This window comes from Podarcis cretensis (assembly GCF_951804945.1).
Source record: "Podarcis cretensis genome assembly, chromosome: 11".
NCBI lineage: Eukaryota > Metazoa > Chordata > Lepidosauria > Squamata > Lacertidae > Podarcis > Podarcis cretensis.
The window spans coordinates 29,193,264-29,206,011 of record NC_137180.1 but is presented as its reverse complement, the minus strand read 5'-3'; the positions used below and the strand labels follow the sequence as shown (position 1 = coordinate 29,206,011).

Sequence of the window (12,748 nt, the reverse complement as noted above, 5' to 3'; positions counted from 1 at the left end):
TGCTTTGGAAAGGTGAACTGAACTTGAAAAGTGAGAAGCTAGGAGAAACTAAAACTGAAATATTTGTCTAGCTCTAGTAGTATCCAAGGGTGGTTTTGGGCTAGCAGAAAGAGCTTCCACACACAAATGGCAAGGCACCAATTTTTCAGCAATCTCCCGTACTGACTGCAGCTCCCGATGCAATATCTCATTTCAGAGGACCCCCCTACCCTCAAAAACAGTTTTAAGGGTGATGCAGCCAATAGAGGGGATTGCTGGAAAGCACCAAGTAGAATTAAAAGCTTTGCATATTTGTGTACATTATATAGGATTATCCTGAGCTCAATACACATACCAATGTCTAACTAACCCCTCCAACTTGATGCAATGTCATGATATCAGATTATAATGCTTGGATACCATTAGAAAGGTAAAGGATAAAAGGGGGGGGGGGAATGCTTAAACTGAAATTATGGACTTATAATGCAAAAAAGGATACAATTTGTTTGGAATAGGTTTAAGTGGGCAATACACTTTACTGTTACTAACACTTTCAGCTAGCTTCATTGCCACTATGAACATCTTTAATAATAAAAAAGTAATTAGGGCTGGCTGATTTAAGAGGAAAGAACTCTAAAACTATGACAGTGATGACTTAATATTGCAAATTACAGTTTTTAGTACAGGTAATTTAGCATACCAAATCACAGTTCTAATTTCTTTCCACAGGGCAAAATCAGAAGAAATGTACTTGTGGGGGAGGGTGCGACACTGAAAAGGAAAGTCTCTTAAAAAGAAAAACCCTTGAAAAGATTAAGAAATGTAACCTACTTATTCACAAAAGTGCTCCAGCCATACAAGAAGGCTAGATAGCTCATCTTCTAAATCATATATCCAAATGTATATATTCAGAAGAATGTTTCCGAAGAATAGTGGGAATGATGTACCCCAAAGAAATGTGTAAGCATATACACTATACTGATTTGTTCAAAAAGAAAGAAAGAATTGTTGATTATTCCAATGAAGTATTAATATATGAATTAGATATCTTCTTGAGTAACTTCCACAATGCTGAGTAGTGAATGGAAATAGCCACTGCAAAATATAGAAACTGAAATAGTGTTGTAATTTACCTCTACGCATATTGATACTTTTTTAAAAAAATATACCACCTTGAAAATGCACATAAAGCATCTTGCCAGGTCTTGCAGATGCCACTGATGGTAAGCAAGGCCATTTTGGGTAGAGATGAGTGAACTCCCTTCACTTATTTTGAACTGGGACCAGTTACGAGCATACATGTAAAAGTTCTGTCCCCTTCTTCAGTTATTCTGAATCCATTTGCAATTGCACTTTTCCGGTTCTGGGGGCAGCAGGTGGTTGAACAAACACAGAGGAAAGACTTCTTTCCTCCCTCAGTGGCTATAGTGCTTGCTTGTATATAGAATGTGGAAGTCGCTGAAAGTGTCATATCCCAAACAAAGGAATTACAAACTAATGTGATTAATTAGAAACTCCTTGGTTAAAAAGGCAGAATGGTGGAAGGAGTGAGGCTGACTGAACCTGCCTGCCTCCTAAGTTTCTTTCTGAGAGGGCTGCCTAACCTCCTTTAAAAAAAAAAAGTAAGGTCAGAGCCTGGGGCCCCTTGAAAACATCAGCAACTGCGCCATTGATAATCCATCCTTGAACATATTTATATATGAGCATTTTTTTAAAAAAAAAACCTGCTCTTCTTGCTACCCATTTTGACCCCAAGTCAAACCAACACTAACATTTTAAGAAGTTATTCCCCCCCTTTTTTTCTTTTTCAGGAGTATAGTAACAAAATATCTTATGTCAACACAAATATTTTTGCAGATAAACAGGCAGGAAACAAGTGGGACATACAACAAGATGTCGCAGTGTATCCTTCTTACTAAAAAGAATGCTCTTGTTTCGGGTTTTAACCAGATGTTCACACCAAGGAAGGCATTCCACTATTCTCCCCTGGCTGGTCACAGAACCATTTCTGAACTTCCTTGCTGCCATTCTAATATTCTGTGGTTACCGAACGTACTCAGTCCTCAATGGTTTTGCCTTCTTGTTTGTCTGTGGTCTCAACTGAGCTTCAATCCTGTTGGCACTCACCATTTATTAGGCAGAGTGATTAACGTTATGGAATCAGAGTGCACCATTTTTTAAAAAATACTACACCCAAACAAATTAAATTAGTCCCTGCCAGTTAAAATGTCATGAGATATGTAGCTTCCAAGAATAACCAGAACACGCTTTTTTCCACAATGCGGAACTACCACAGAATTAGCTTTCATGGAAGCAGTTATTACTAATCTTCCAGTATATGACCCTATTTGGAAGAGTAAGAAAGCCAAAGAATATAGCACAGTTAAACAAATAAAACTTCACAGAAGGAAAATTCTCAAGACCAGATCTAATTTTCCTTTCCCATTAATCTTCATGGCCATTAGTTCTAACATCTTGGTTGTTCACCAGCATGAATTACACCTATATAGCCAATGGCTAATTTCCGAAAAGAAAAATGTACAGGCATACCTCGGAGATATGCCGGGTTTGGTTCCAGACGACCGCAATAAAACAAGTATCGCAATAAAGTGAGTCGCACCATTTTTTAAAAGTTTCCCAGTGCATATAAAAGTTATGTTTACACTATAGTATAGTCTATTAAGCCAGGCTAGCTGGCTGCAGGGGGGGGAAACAAAGCTCTAGCCCTAGCCAGGTCAGAAGAGGGGCGATGGCAGCAGGAGGCTTCCTTTCCCTGAAAGCAGCTGAGCTGCCCACAGCTGCACCCTTTCCCTCGTAAAGCACAAGGTGTCCTGTATAAGCTCAGGCCCATCTGCAAGCCAGAAACTCAGAGATAATGGGTGGAGCTGGTTAGTGGAAGGTTCCTAGGAGGTATGAACAAATACATTCCACAGAAGGACTCCTTTTCACCCCAAACCAAACCATGGCTTAGTTCAGCGTGGCAGCAAAACTGTCAGAGGGGAACAAAGTGGCAAAGTGGCAGTGATCTCTCTACATGCTTGCATTCTTGTGCTAGACCATAATTTGGGTTAGCATCACATTCGAACTAAGCCACTGTGCTTATATACAGTGGTGCCTCGCAAGACGAAAAGAATCCATTCCGCGATTCTCTTCGTCTAGCGGTTTTTTCTTTTTGCGAAGCAAGCCCATTGACGGATTAGCGGATTAGCGCTATTAGTGGCTTAGCGGCTTTTAGCGGCTTATCGGCTTAGCGGTTTAGAGGCTTAGAAAGGGGGGGGAGGGAAAAAAACCCGCAGGAACTTGCAAGACATTTTCGTCTTGCGAAGCAAGCCCATAGGAAATTCGTTTTGCGAAGCACCTCCAAAACGGAAAACTCTTTCGTCTAGCGAGTTTTCCGTCTTGTGAGGCATTCGTCTTGCGGGGCACCACTGTATCAGAAAGCTGATCACTTGGAATATGGAACTTAAGTGCCAACTAAGCAGACATAAGCAGACATCTGAAATTGTGGGATATGTGTACCTTTGGCAAAAGTGTCAGAATGCAATGTTAAAAATCTATCACTATCCATACAAAATTATTGATGGGAAAGAAAGCAAACAAGGGCAAACTTGGCACTGACCGTGTGTGTGTGTGTGTGTGTGTGTGTGTGTGTGTGTGTGAAGGAAGCATTATCGTGACTAGAGATGGGCAGAGCATTATTTTTAAGAAGCAGTTCATTTTTAATATTCTCTTTAATATTCCAGGGCTATAGTTTTAAAATGTCCTTGTCCAGAGCTTGGACATACAGTAATTGAAATGTTTAATTCTATAATAAATAATTACATAACCTCATTAGATTCAGAAATTCCCAGCAAATATATTTCCATTGTGTTATTTTGTAAACCCATTCTTAGAACATTTATCTATACATTTAAGTAACAAGTTCCCTAAATCCAGGGGCATTTTAGTAAAGAGAGAAATCTAATTTAGTTTATGTTCCTAAACAGTTAATAAAGTTAATAAGAACTGCCTTCAATATGACTTGCATCATACTTGGAATACTCAATAAATTGATCACTGTTATGTATATTATATTTGACGAAAGAGAAAAAGCTCCTTGCAAGAATCAGAGTAATGTATTCAATAGTTTGCAAACCCACAGTCCCAGAGAGACTAACACAAGTCCAAATGTGATCTCTCAATGCTGAACTCAGAATGGCTACTGCAAGTTAATTCAGAACCAAACAGTGCTGCTTTTGATGTCAATTGCCTTAATGTGAGATCAGGAACGATTGCTGCATTATGATAGATCAAGGCTGCTTTCAAAAGTGATGCTTAGAGTGTCTTTTAGTTATTAACACTTTGAAGAAAATGTTAATATGGCTAATTCTGCATTTAACACAAGAAACAAGACATTTTTAATTTGAGTGACAGCCCCTAGAAACAGGGTTGTAAAATTTGTGAAGAGACATGGCTTTGAAGATGGGCATGATTAATTCCTGACTGTCCCAAGTAAAACCAGCACCAATTTAAGTACATACTGGGAAAGTCAAAGTTATGAGAGTAGCTTGTTTGGATCAAGGGGTTATGGAAACCAAACAATTTTTCTGTTATCTTTTATTGCATCTGATTTTTTCATCCTGTCCTTTCTGAAGGATTCCAGATTCAACCAGCGGGCATCAAATAGGTGATGGCCTTTACCATCACACAGGCAGACAGGTATTCTTACGTTGATGACGTGATCTGGAGTTTCAAATTATTTGACTGTCTGACTAAACACTAGCAGAGCTGATCACACCCCTTAGTTCAAGCTGCAGGCACAGCTGGAATAGGTGAATGAATGAATGAATGAATGAATGAATGAATTTATTAATACGGTCACAGACCAGCATCCTGGAATAGGTGATCAGAGGGAGGAATTTGCAGAACAAGCGGTAGCTACATATGTAGGAAATTGGAATTCTGCAACATTTGGGGCTTAGTCTAGCAGTATTGAGTTTTACATACTGGGTTATATCCAATGTTAGTAATACTCAGAGTAGGCCTGTCAAAATGAACAGACTTAACTCAATTTATTTCCATGGATCTACTCTGAGTATGACTGACACTGGTTATCACCCACTGATTTGAATTTAACCAACTGAATATTCAGCTGCAATATTTAGAATGTTTTAAACAGGATAACAGCAAACAAGTTAAGAGTGTTACATTGCACATGACTTGAACATCAGTGGAAGAGCAAGTCAGAACAATGTAATGCGATCAATACTGAAGTAATATTTGAGTGGGCAAGATTATTTATCAGACTACACTTCTCCAGCCACTTAAAAGCTCCTCATGGGCTACTAACAAACATATATCACAGAAAGGTTAATTATTCTGCTAATGAATCTACAGTTTCTTTGGGGCCGTCAGAGAGAAAACCCCTTTCACCTAAAAACCTATTGCAGGGAGTGCCCACACAGGCTTTCTAGAAGTAGTCAAGGAGTTATCCATTCGTTTTGAGTAAGAGGCAAATATCTATACCAGTTCTGAGGAAAGACACTTTTCATAATCACCCAACTATCTGCTAAGTGAAAACATATGGCGCAGTTTAGGCAAAGCTTGCCAAAGGTCTTTATTGAATGGAAAACAGGTGCTCTTGTTGTCTGCCATGTAATACCCTATTTACCCCCAAGTCCAAAGGTTACTGGACTAATAGTTGCCTTGTGGTAATCGGGGAAAACTAAGTTACTTGGCATGGTCAAACATCTGGGACATATTTTATATGCTTGCAACATATGCTTCAGCTTCAATTAAAGTGAGGCTTTGGCACATTTATTAATCTTTTGACTTTTATTCTATAAGGGGACCCACTGACCTCACTTTGCTATTTTACCAAATGAGAAAACAGAAAAGTAATGAGAGCTAGAGGTCAGCATCAATCAACACTGCAGAATTTACATTTGTTTTCTCTCAAAACTGTATTATACACACCGTTAAAATGTGTGAATTCACTCTTGTTGTGTATTATACACAATTATCCATGCAATACAAGTCTAGTTTAGGGTATGGAGGAGAACTAAAACTAATCCTTCTAAAATTCTGCAAATGTAAAGGTTCTCTTCCAAAAATACAGTGTCTAGTCTCTAGGAATGCTTTGCAAAATAATCCTGTATACATTATTTGCATCGAACTATAGTGTTACATAAACCCAGACACTTATGGACATTATATTGTGAATATTCAGTCTAAACGTTTTCCCATAAGAATAAATAGCACGGAATTCATATCTTCATGGCTTGAGTAGTTATATTCAAGAAGTATTTTGGAACCATTTTGTTGGATTCAGACTGCCAAATACCATTCCAGATAGTATGCTATTTTTAGCTTAGTATGGTTTGCTTGTTAAGTAATTTACACAAGACAATAAAATACTTTTCTTGATTACTTAGTAACAAAAAGAATGGGTCAATTCCTTAATTACCAAGTAGCTAAGATTTATTTAAACAAAGGGTATATTAGAAGTACTTATGTGTATACATTTTACAGGTGTTGCAGAAATTTCTATGGATACAAAAATTACTGGACATTCCCATATAATATGCTATAATTATAATGAAATATGAACAAGAGGAGGAAAATACTCACAAATGGATAGCAGACCTACGTTTATCAGAGGAGAAATGCTTTTGAGTTAATATACAAGCTCACTACATCTACACGGCTGACCTTCACAATAAATCACATATTCTGTTGCCAGACATATACACTACTGAAAGAAAGCACACGTGGCTTTGCACAAAGAAAATTTAGGTATGACGTTATTTCATGATTGCAGCTTGTAGCAAAATGATTTAAATGTGTACAAGGAAAAAATGCTGTCTCTGTCTCTTGAATGTTAAGATAATAAGGAAATAGTCCAAATTTTCATCTTTCAAAACACAGACCTTAATTGTTCAAAGGGGTAACTAATCACAGTGAATTTTCTGACACTTGAAATGTTTAGTAGCTGCCAGCCTATGAATTCTTATAGTGGTACAGAACTGTACATCTCTACTAGCAACAAAGGTCAAGGGCATAAATTAAGATACTTTTTCTTTCTCTAGCCTTAAAAAAAGTCAGTGCTTTATTACAACAGAAGTACAAGAACGTTTGTAAAGGTCAATGTTTTCTGTATTTAACGTGAAGTGCTTTAAAAGAATCTGAATACTTTTCTCTATAAATACCCTCATTTCAAAACTTAAAACACAACAAAACATTTATCTTGCTGAACTTTTACTTCCCCACAAACCAATCCTGCCAACTAATGCCATTGCTTCACTCTTACAAGGTCATTCTAATTTCCTCTCTGTGCCTCTTCCCTCCCCTCTAGGGACAACCATGCAGTCCTATTGCTTGCTTCAATAACCTGTATAAACTAGCTGTTATTTACTGTGGTGGCAAATCCTCGACCTGACCAGCAACCTAGGAACTGAGCAACATTCTCAAGAGCTAAAAGAGCTACCATAGTCCCTTAGGTTGATGCTGGGCTGCACAACACCAATCCCAAATCCATCTGTAAGAGGCCCATGAGAATTGTGATTATTTAAATATCATATGGAGTGAAACACGCACCAAACATTCTTCTGCCAAGTAATTCTCAGAAAATTATAGATGGCAATAGACCACCTTCAAACAGTGTGGCTTTTCTATTTTTACAACATTTCTTCCCACAAGTAAGTACAGCCCTATTTGTAATACTCAAGACAGGACAAATTTTTGTCCTTCAAAAACAGTTGTCAATGCAGTTATCTTCACAACAGCTATCAAGTTCCAGACAAGCTGAATTATTTTTGTTCCTGGTAGGAGGAAAAAAAATTGACCCAGCTCTGGACAAAAAAGGGAGGATTTATAGTCCTCTTTCCCTTCCTACAATATACACTGGCATTGTTAGGATGATAAACAGCTCTGTCCAATTTTCTGGACTAAAAACACTTCAGCTCCTTTTTAACTGTCTGCAAGAACAGTGTCATGTCTAAATTCTCCCATCCCCAGGTACCCAAGTGCTAGGAAAGATAATTACCTTGTCATCTCTGTCATCCTCTTCTTCCTCGTCCTCTAGCATGTCCTCCACTACCTGCAGACACAAACAGGAGTAGTTGTCATGAGTCAACAAGGTAGTTTTTGTTCTGCCAAATCATTAAGCCTTCCGTGGTTGGAAATCTTTATTAAATATTTCCAAATAAATGCACAATAGAAAATTTAACCTACAGATTCACACTATGGTAATACTCTGACATGCTTTGTCCTGTATACAATCCCATCAAGATGGTGCCCTGATTTGAATGCTATGTTAAAAAAAAAAGCATGGCTCGTTATGAATGTGCACACCAAGTCTGCACTCATCACTTTGCTGCTGTTTGGCACTCAGCTAATTCATGGTTTGGTTTAGCATGTCATTTGAACCCAGACTTGTGGTTTAGTTCTTCGGAACAAACCATTAGCAGTAACCTGTATAGGACAAACCTTCATTATGGCTCATGGTTAGAGCCAAAACTAGGATTTTGATGGCACACTAAGGCAAACTATGGCTTATGTCAGCACAGCCCAAGAGCAAAGCAACCAGAAAGGAGTGAAGCAGCTGTGATCTTCTTTCCAGGACTCTCATATCCCTGCCAAGCAATTGATCCTTGAACTGAAAGGAGATTTGCCATGATTGGGTGGAAACTAACTTATCATTGTAAAAAGCAAGCTGTACGAATGTATATATAGCAGACCAAAAACAAAGTAAAAGGTGGTCCCTGAAGGTAAAGAGTCCAAGGACAAGGACTCCTTAACTGAGTGCTAGAGCACTAAGATATACAAAAGACACACATTGAGAAGCATAGAAATGGAATTGAAGAAACAGTAGATTTTTTTCAACCACTGAAAGATTGCGACCTTCACCTAACAGGACACTATTTGCATGTTGACACTGTATTATTTATAGTATTACTGCAGTTACTAGACAGTTTGCAACCATATTTTGCATGATCACACTATGGCCATATGGCCATGACTGACTGTCTGTTGTGGCAACAAGCTGCAGTGAGCATCAGGCTCATTCACTCCCTTCTTCCCTTCCCCTGCTTATCCAGAAACTGCTGCATTTGGTTTTACTTAACTGTGCTTTGCCATACTATCAAGATGAACAAACTGCGGTTAAGATTAATATGGTTATTTCAAACCATCTTCGAACCATAGCTACTGGAAGCTACCATAGTAAAATTTAAGCACAATTCCAAGTCTGAACTAAGTAACATGCTGTAGTTGATCAAAAGGGGAAGTGAAAGAGCCCAAACACATCCTCCTGGCTGTAGGAAATGGGGAGATGAATGGAGGGCTGGGGGAATGTGCAAACCAAAAATTCTCTATGGCTTGTTTTATGACTTATCATGACTTCTGATATATGTATCAACAGCCAATATGTACCAAAAGCCTTTGCATGCTTAACTCTTGTAACACAGTTTAGATTTAAGGTAGGTGATCACAACACTCTCACATGAACAATACACTGCATGCAGAAGGCTAGGGTTATTTCTTTAATGTATTTTGCCTCAAAATTGTTTTGTTTTCATTGTTTTGGATTCCAATTGAAATATTATGCAGGGCACAGATATATCTGATATGGACCTGTGATACAAAGATGAATAAATACTACTAACAATAACCATGTAAAATACCCTGGTTTCTTAAATTATATGTGTAAGAAGGCTTTTTAAAAATATTCAAAGTAACTATTACCTAGGTATAAGATTCAGGAAAATCTGTACCATAGGTTGTTTCTACACATGAGATTAATCCTAGCCATTTTCTCAGAACAGATTATAAACAGGGCCATCTATGTGATTTGATGATAGAGAAGTTTGCCTATTAAGCTGACTAGTCTTTGTGAGTAGTTATCCCTATTAAATAGCTGCTGGGGGGGGGAGGTGACTGCTAAGGCTTGTAAGAGAATGGATATACACCGTGTAGGCTAGAGAAGGGGTGGACGGTGGAAAGAAGCATTTCCCCTTTTAGAAATAAATTGTGGCAATGAATAATCTCCATCCCAAATTGGTCATTATTTGTGATGAGCAAACTCTCATTGAAAATTTATTTGGTCTTTTTACCCTTTCCTTGATAATACTGCGGGGGTAGGTAACCTTGATCATTTCCTCCCAACTACTCTTGATGAAAGCTAAAAAAACTATATGAAGCGTGCCTGCCTCTATCCTATTAGTTTCTCTTTCCCAGCCATCTCTCCCCATATTGCTGAGACGTGGAAGGGCATAAGTGGTGATGGGAAGGTCTTGCTCGAATCAGGAAATATATTTCTGGCTTGTCCTTAACAGGAAATGGAATTCATGAACATGTCATGGAGAAAGTAAGGAAGAAGCCCTTCAGCAGCATGCAGAGAAATTTCCCATAGGGGAAACAGTTCAGGCCAGAGGCATCACATCTTCCTCCCTAAGCCAGACAGAAACTTCCCAGGCTGTGGGAAGGCAGTGCCAGGGGAACATTTAGGGGACTAGCCTAGTCCCCTTAGTCCACTGACCACACACTACTGAAGCCCGTATATGCTAGGTTTCTATGTGAGCTGCAGTTTGGAAGTCTATCGAGTTGTGTGAAGAACTTATACAAATACTTTTTAGAGACCATTATTTTTACTTGTATTTTTTTTTTTAAGTTTCCCCCCATCCCTTTCCTAGCAATGCTTTCCCACTAAACAGCAATACTTCCTTTTATCCTTTTAAGTTGAAAAGAGCAGCACAGGAGGAGTGCCAAAAATATGAGTCTTAATGTAGCTTCTGCTACTGTTTGTGCTGGAGCAGGCCATCAATGTTTCATTTTCATTGTCGATTCAAAGGATCACCTGAAGGTGTTGCAGGAACCAAAGTGTGGTTCTCAGGGGTGAGAGAACAACACTCCCTCCATCCTCTGTCTTTGGTTCTATCTTTCTGTTCAAATAACTCATGTGTTATTGGGGGCAATGCAAGTAATGCAGCCGACTTTTGGAGAGAAAGTTTATTCCGCAGCATATACATTTCAACTGTATTTATTCTGTAGTTATTTAGAATCATTTCAGCTTTGCTTTATAAGGCATTGCTGTTCCTTGTCAGACCTTTGGATGGCATAGCATCTAAATAGGGCATCTAAAAATATTATAGGGCAAACATTAAGGAAACAGTATTTTACTTAAGGTTTATGTGGGGGGGGGGAATGCTTAACATCACTTCAGAATCTGTGCTTTAAATTTTGCTGTCTGCAACCTTGCTTGAAATCCAGCATTATTAATCAAACAAAGGAAAGGCACCGGGGAAATCAGAAAGCTCTAATGCAAGCAGTTAAAAGTGACATGACCTTCTGTAATGTCACTTGTCACAGATGTATATGACACATAGCAGTGGAAGATATTGAAAGAACCTAATTCCTGGTGCTGATCCATGATTATTATATGAATATAGATGACACTTAAGAGCACACATAAGATGGTCTCACATATTACACATGAGTTTCTTTATTGTGCTTACTGTTTAGCCATAAATTACACAATATGGCTCAAGAACCCTCTTCCCTTTCTGCTTTGCAAGGTATTTATTGACAAAAAAGCAAGATAGAATTATTTGTATGACAGCATTCAGACCATATATCATTTCCTCCTGCCAGAATGCAAGCATCATAGTATACACATAACAAATGCAACAGAAATAGGCAGCAGACAACATGACACATAAGTTGCTTAGATGCCCATATCCATCCCAACATAGCAGATATAATTGCAATTGAGATATGCAGAATACATTGAAATCATGTAATTATATAGTTAGAAGAAGTGGTGACTGATGCTCATTGGAACAGGGAGGATGGAAGGCAGGGAACCCAACAGTGGGTGGAGCCAGGTCCAATTGACAGGCAGAACCAACGAATTCTAACTTTGTCCCCATCCTCATCTTCACTGTGTGAGAATAAGAGGGATGAAGCTCCCCACCCTGAACTGGTTATAATGGCAAGTGTGAGTTGGCTGAAGGCAGACTGAAGTTGACGGGGCAGCACCCCATTTGCCTTAACAGACCAGCCTTCACTGGTTGGAAGGAGACCGAAGTTCATCCCGTTTATACCCAGTAAGATACATAGAGTGTTGAACCAACACCATTGGGTCTCTGAGTTATTTTCCTGAATCAGGTATTTGCAATTGAAGGATTTGTTCTTTACAGGTCACTGGTTACCCTCCTAAAGTTAAAAGGTTCCAGATGAGACTCAGGCCTTTGTCTGACCCCCCCCCCCCCATGTAGCCAAGATTTATTTATTTATTTCACTTAAATATTTATAAATTGCACTTTCATACAGTTGTAATTGAAATTATTCAACTCCCATTGCAAATCAGGTTTATTATCAAAATTTACAGACTTTCAGCTGTTTGCAATGAGCAAATCAAACAAAAGCAATTGAAACAGCTTGATACAATGGATGCTTCAAGTGGTTTCCCCAAATTCAACTGAAACTGCAGGTCTCAGGTTTTAAAGATCTCGGTTTTTAAGGGCCTGCTTAATTAACACAGGTTTTTCTTTTTCTTTTAAAGATGTCTACAATGATTGGGAATGATTCCTGCCAAACCTCGATCAAGAAGGGGTTTCACAAGGCAGGGCCCGTCACACTAAAGGCCTGGCCAGCCAAACCTCAGGGGCAGGTGGGACCTGGTGCTTCACAGTCATCCCTCTCCCTTGGCTGCCTTCTAGGTTTGTGCTAACTTCAATTCCCTACTGCTCTGAATATACTCTAGTTTTGGTTCCATTCAATTCTGGTTTAT

General features: G+C 38.7%; 1 protein-coding gene across 13 annotated transcripts in view; it reads right to left on the bottom strand.

Moving 5' to 3' along the window:
* MCTP1 (multiple C2 and transmembrane domain containing 1) overlaps positions 1 to 12,748 on the bottom strand; it is a 187,388-nt gene that overhangs the window by 16,169 nt on the left and 158,471 nt on the right. For all 13 annotated transcript variants that reach the window (XM_079995387.1, XM_079995384.1, XM_079995386.1 and 10 more), the window contains one exon: positions 8,003 to 8,056. In XM_079995387.1, the coding sequence (XP_079851513.1) occupies positions 8,003 to 8,056 (54 nt within the window). The remainder of the gene's footprint in view (positions 1 to 8,002; positions 8,057 to 12,748) is intronic.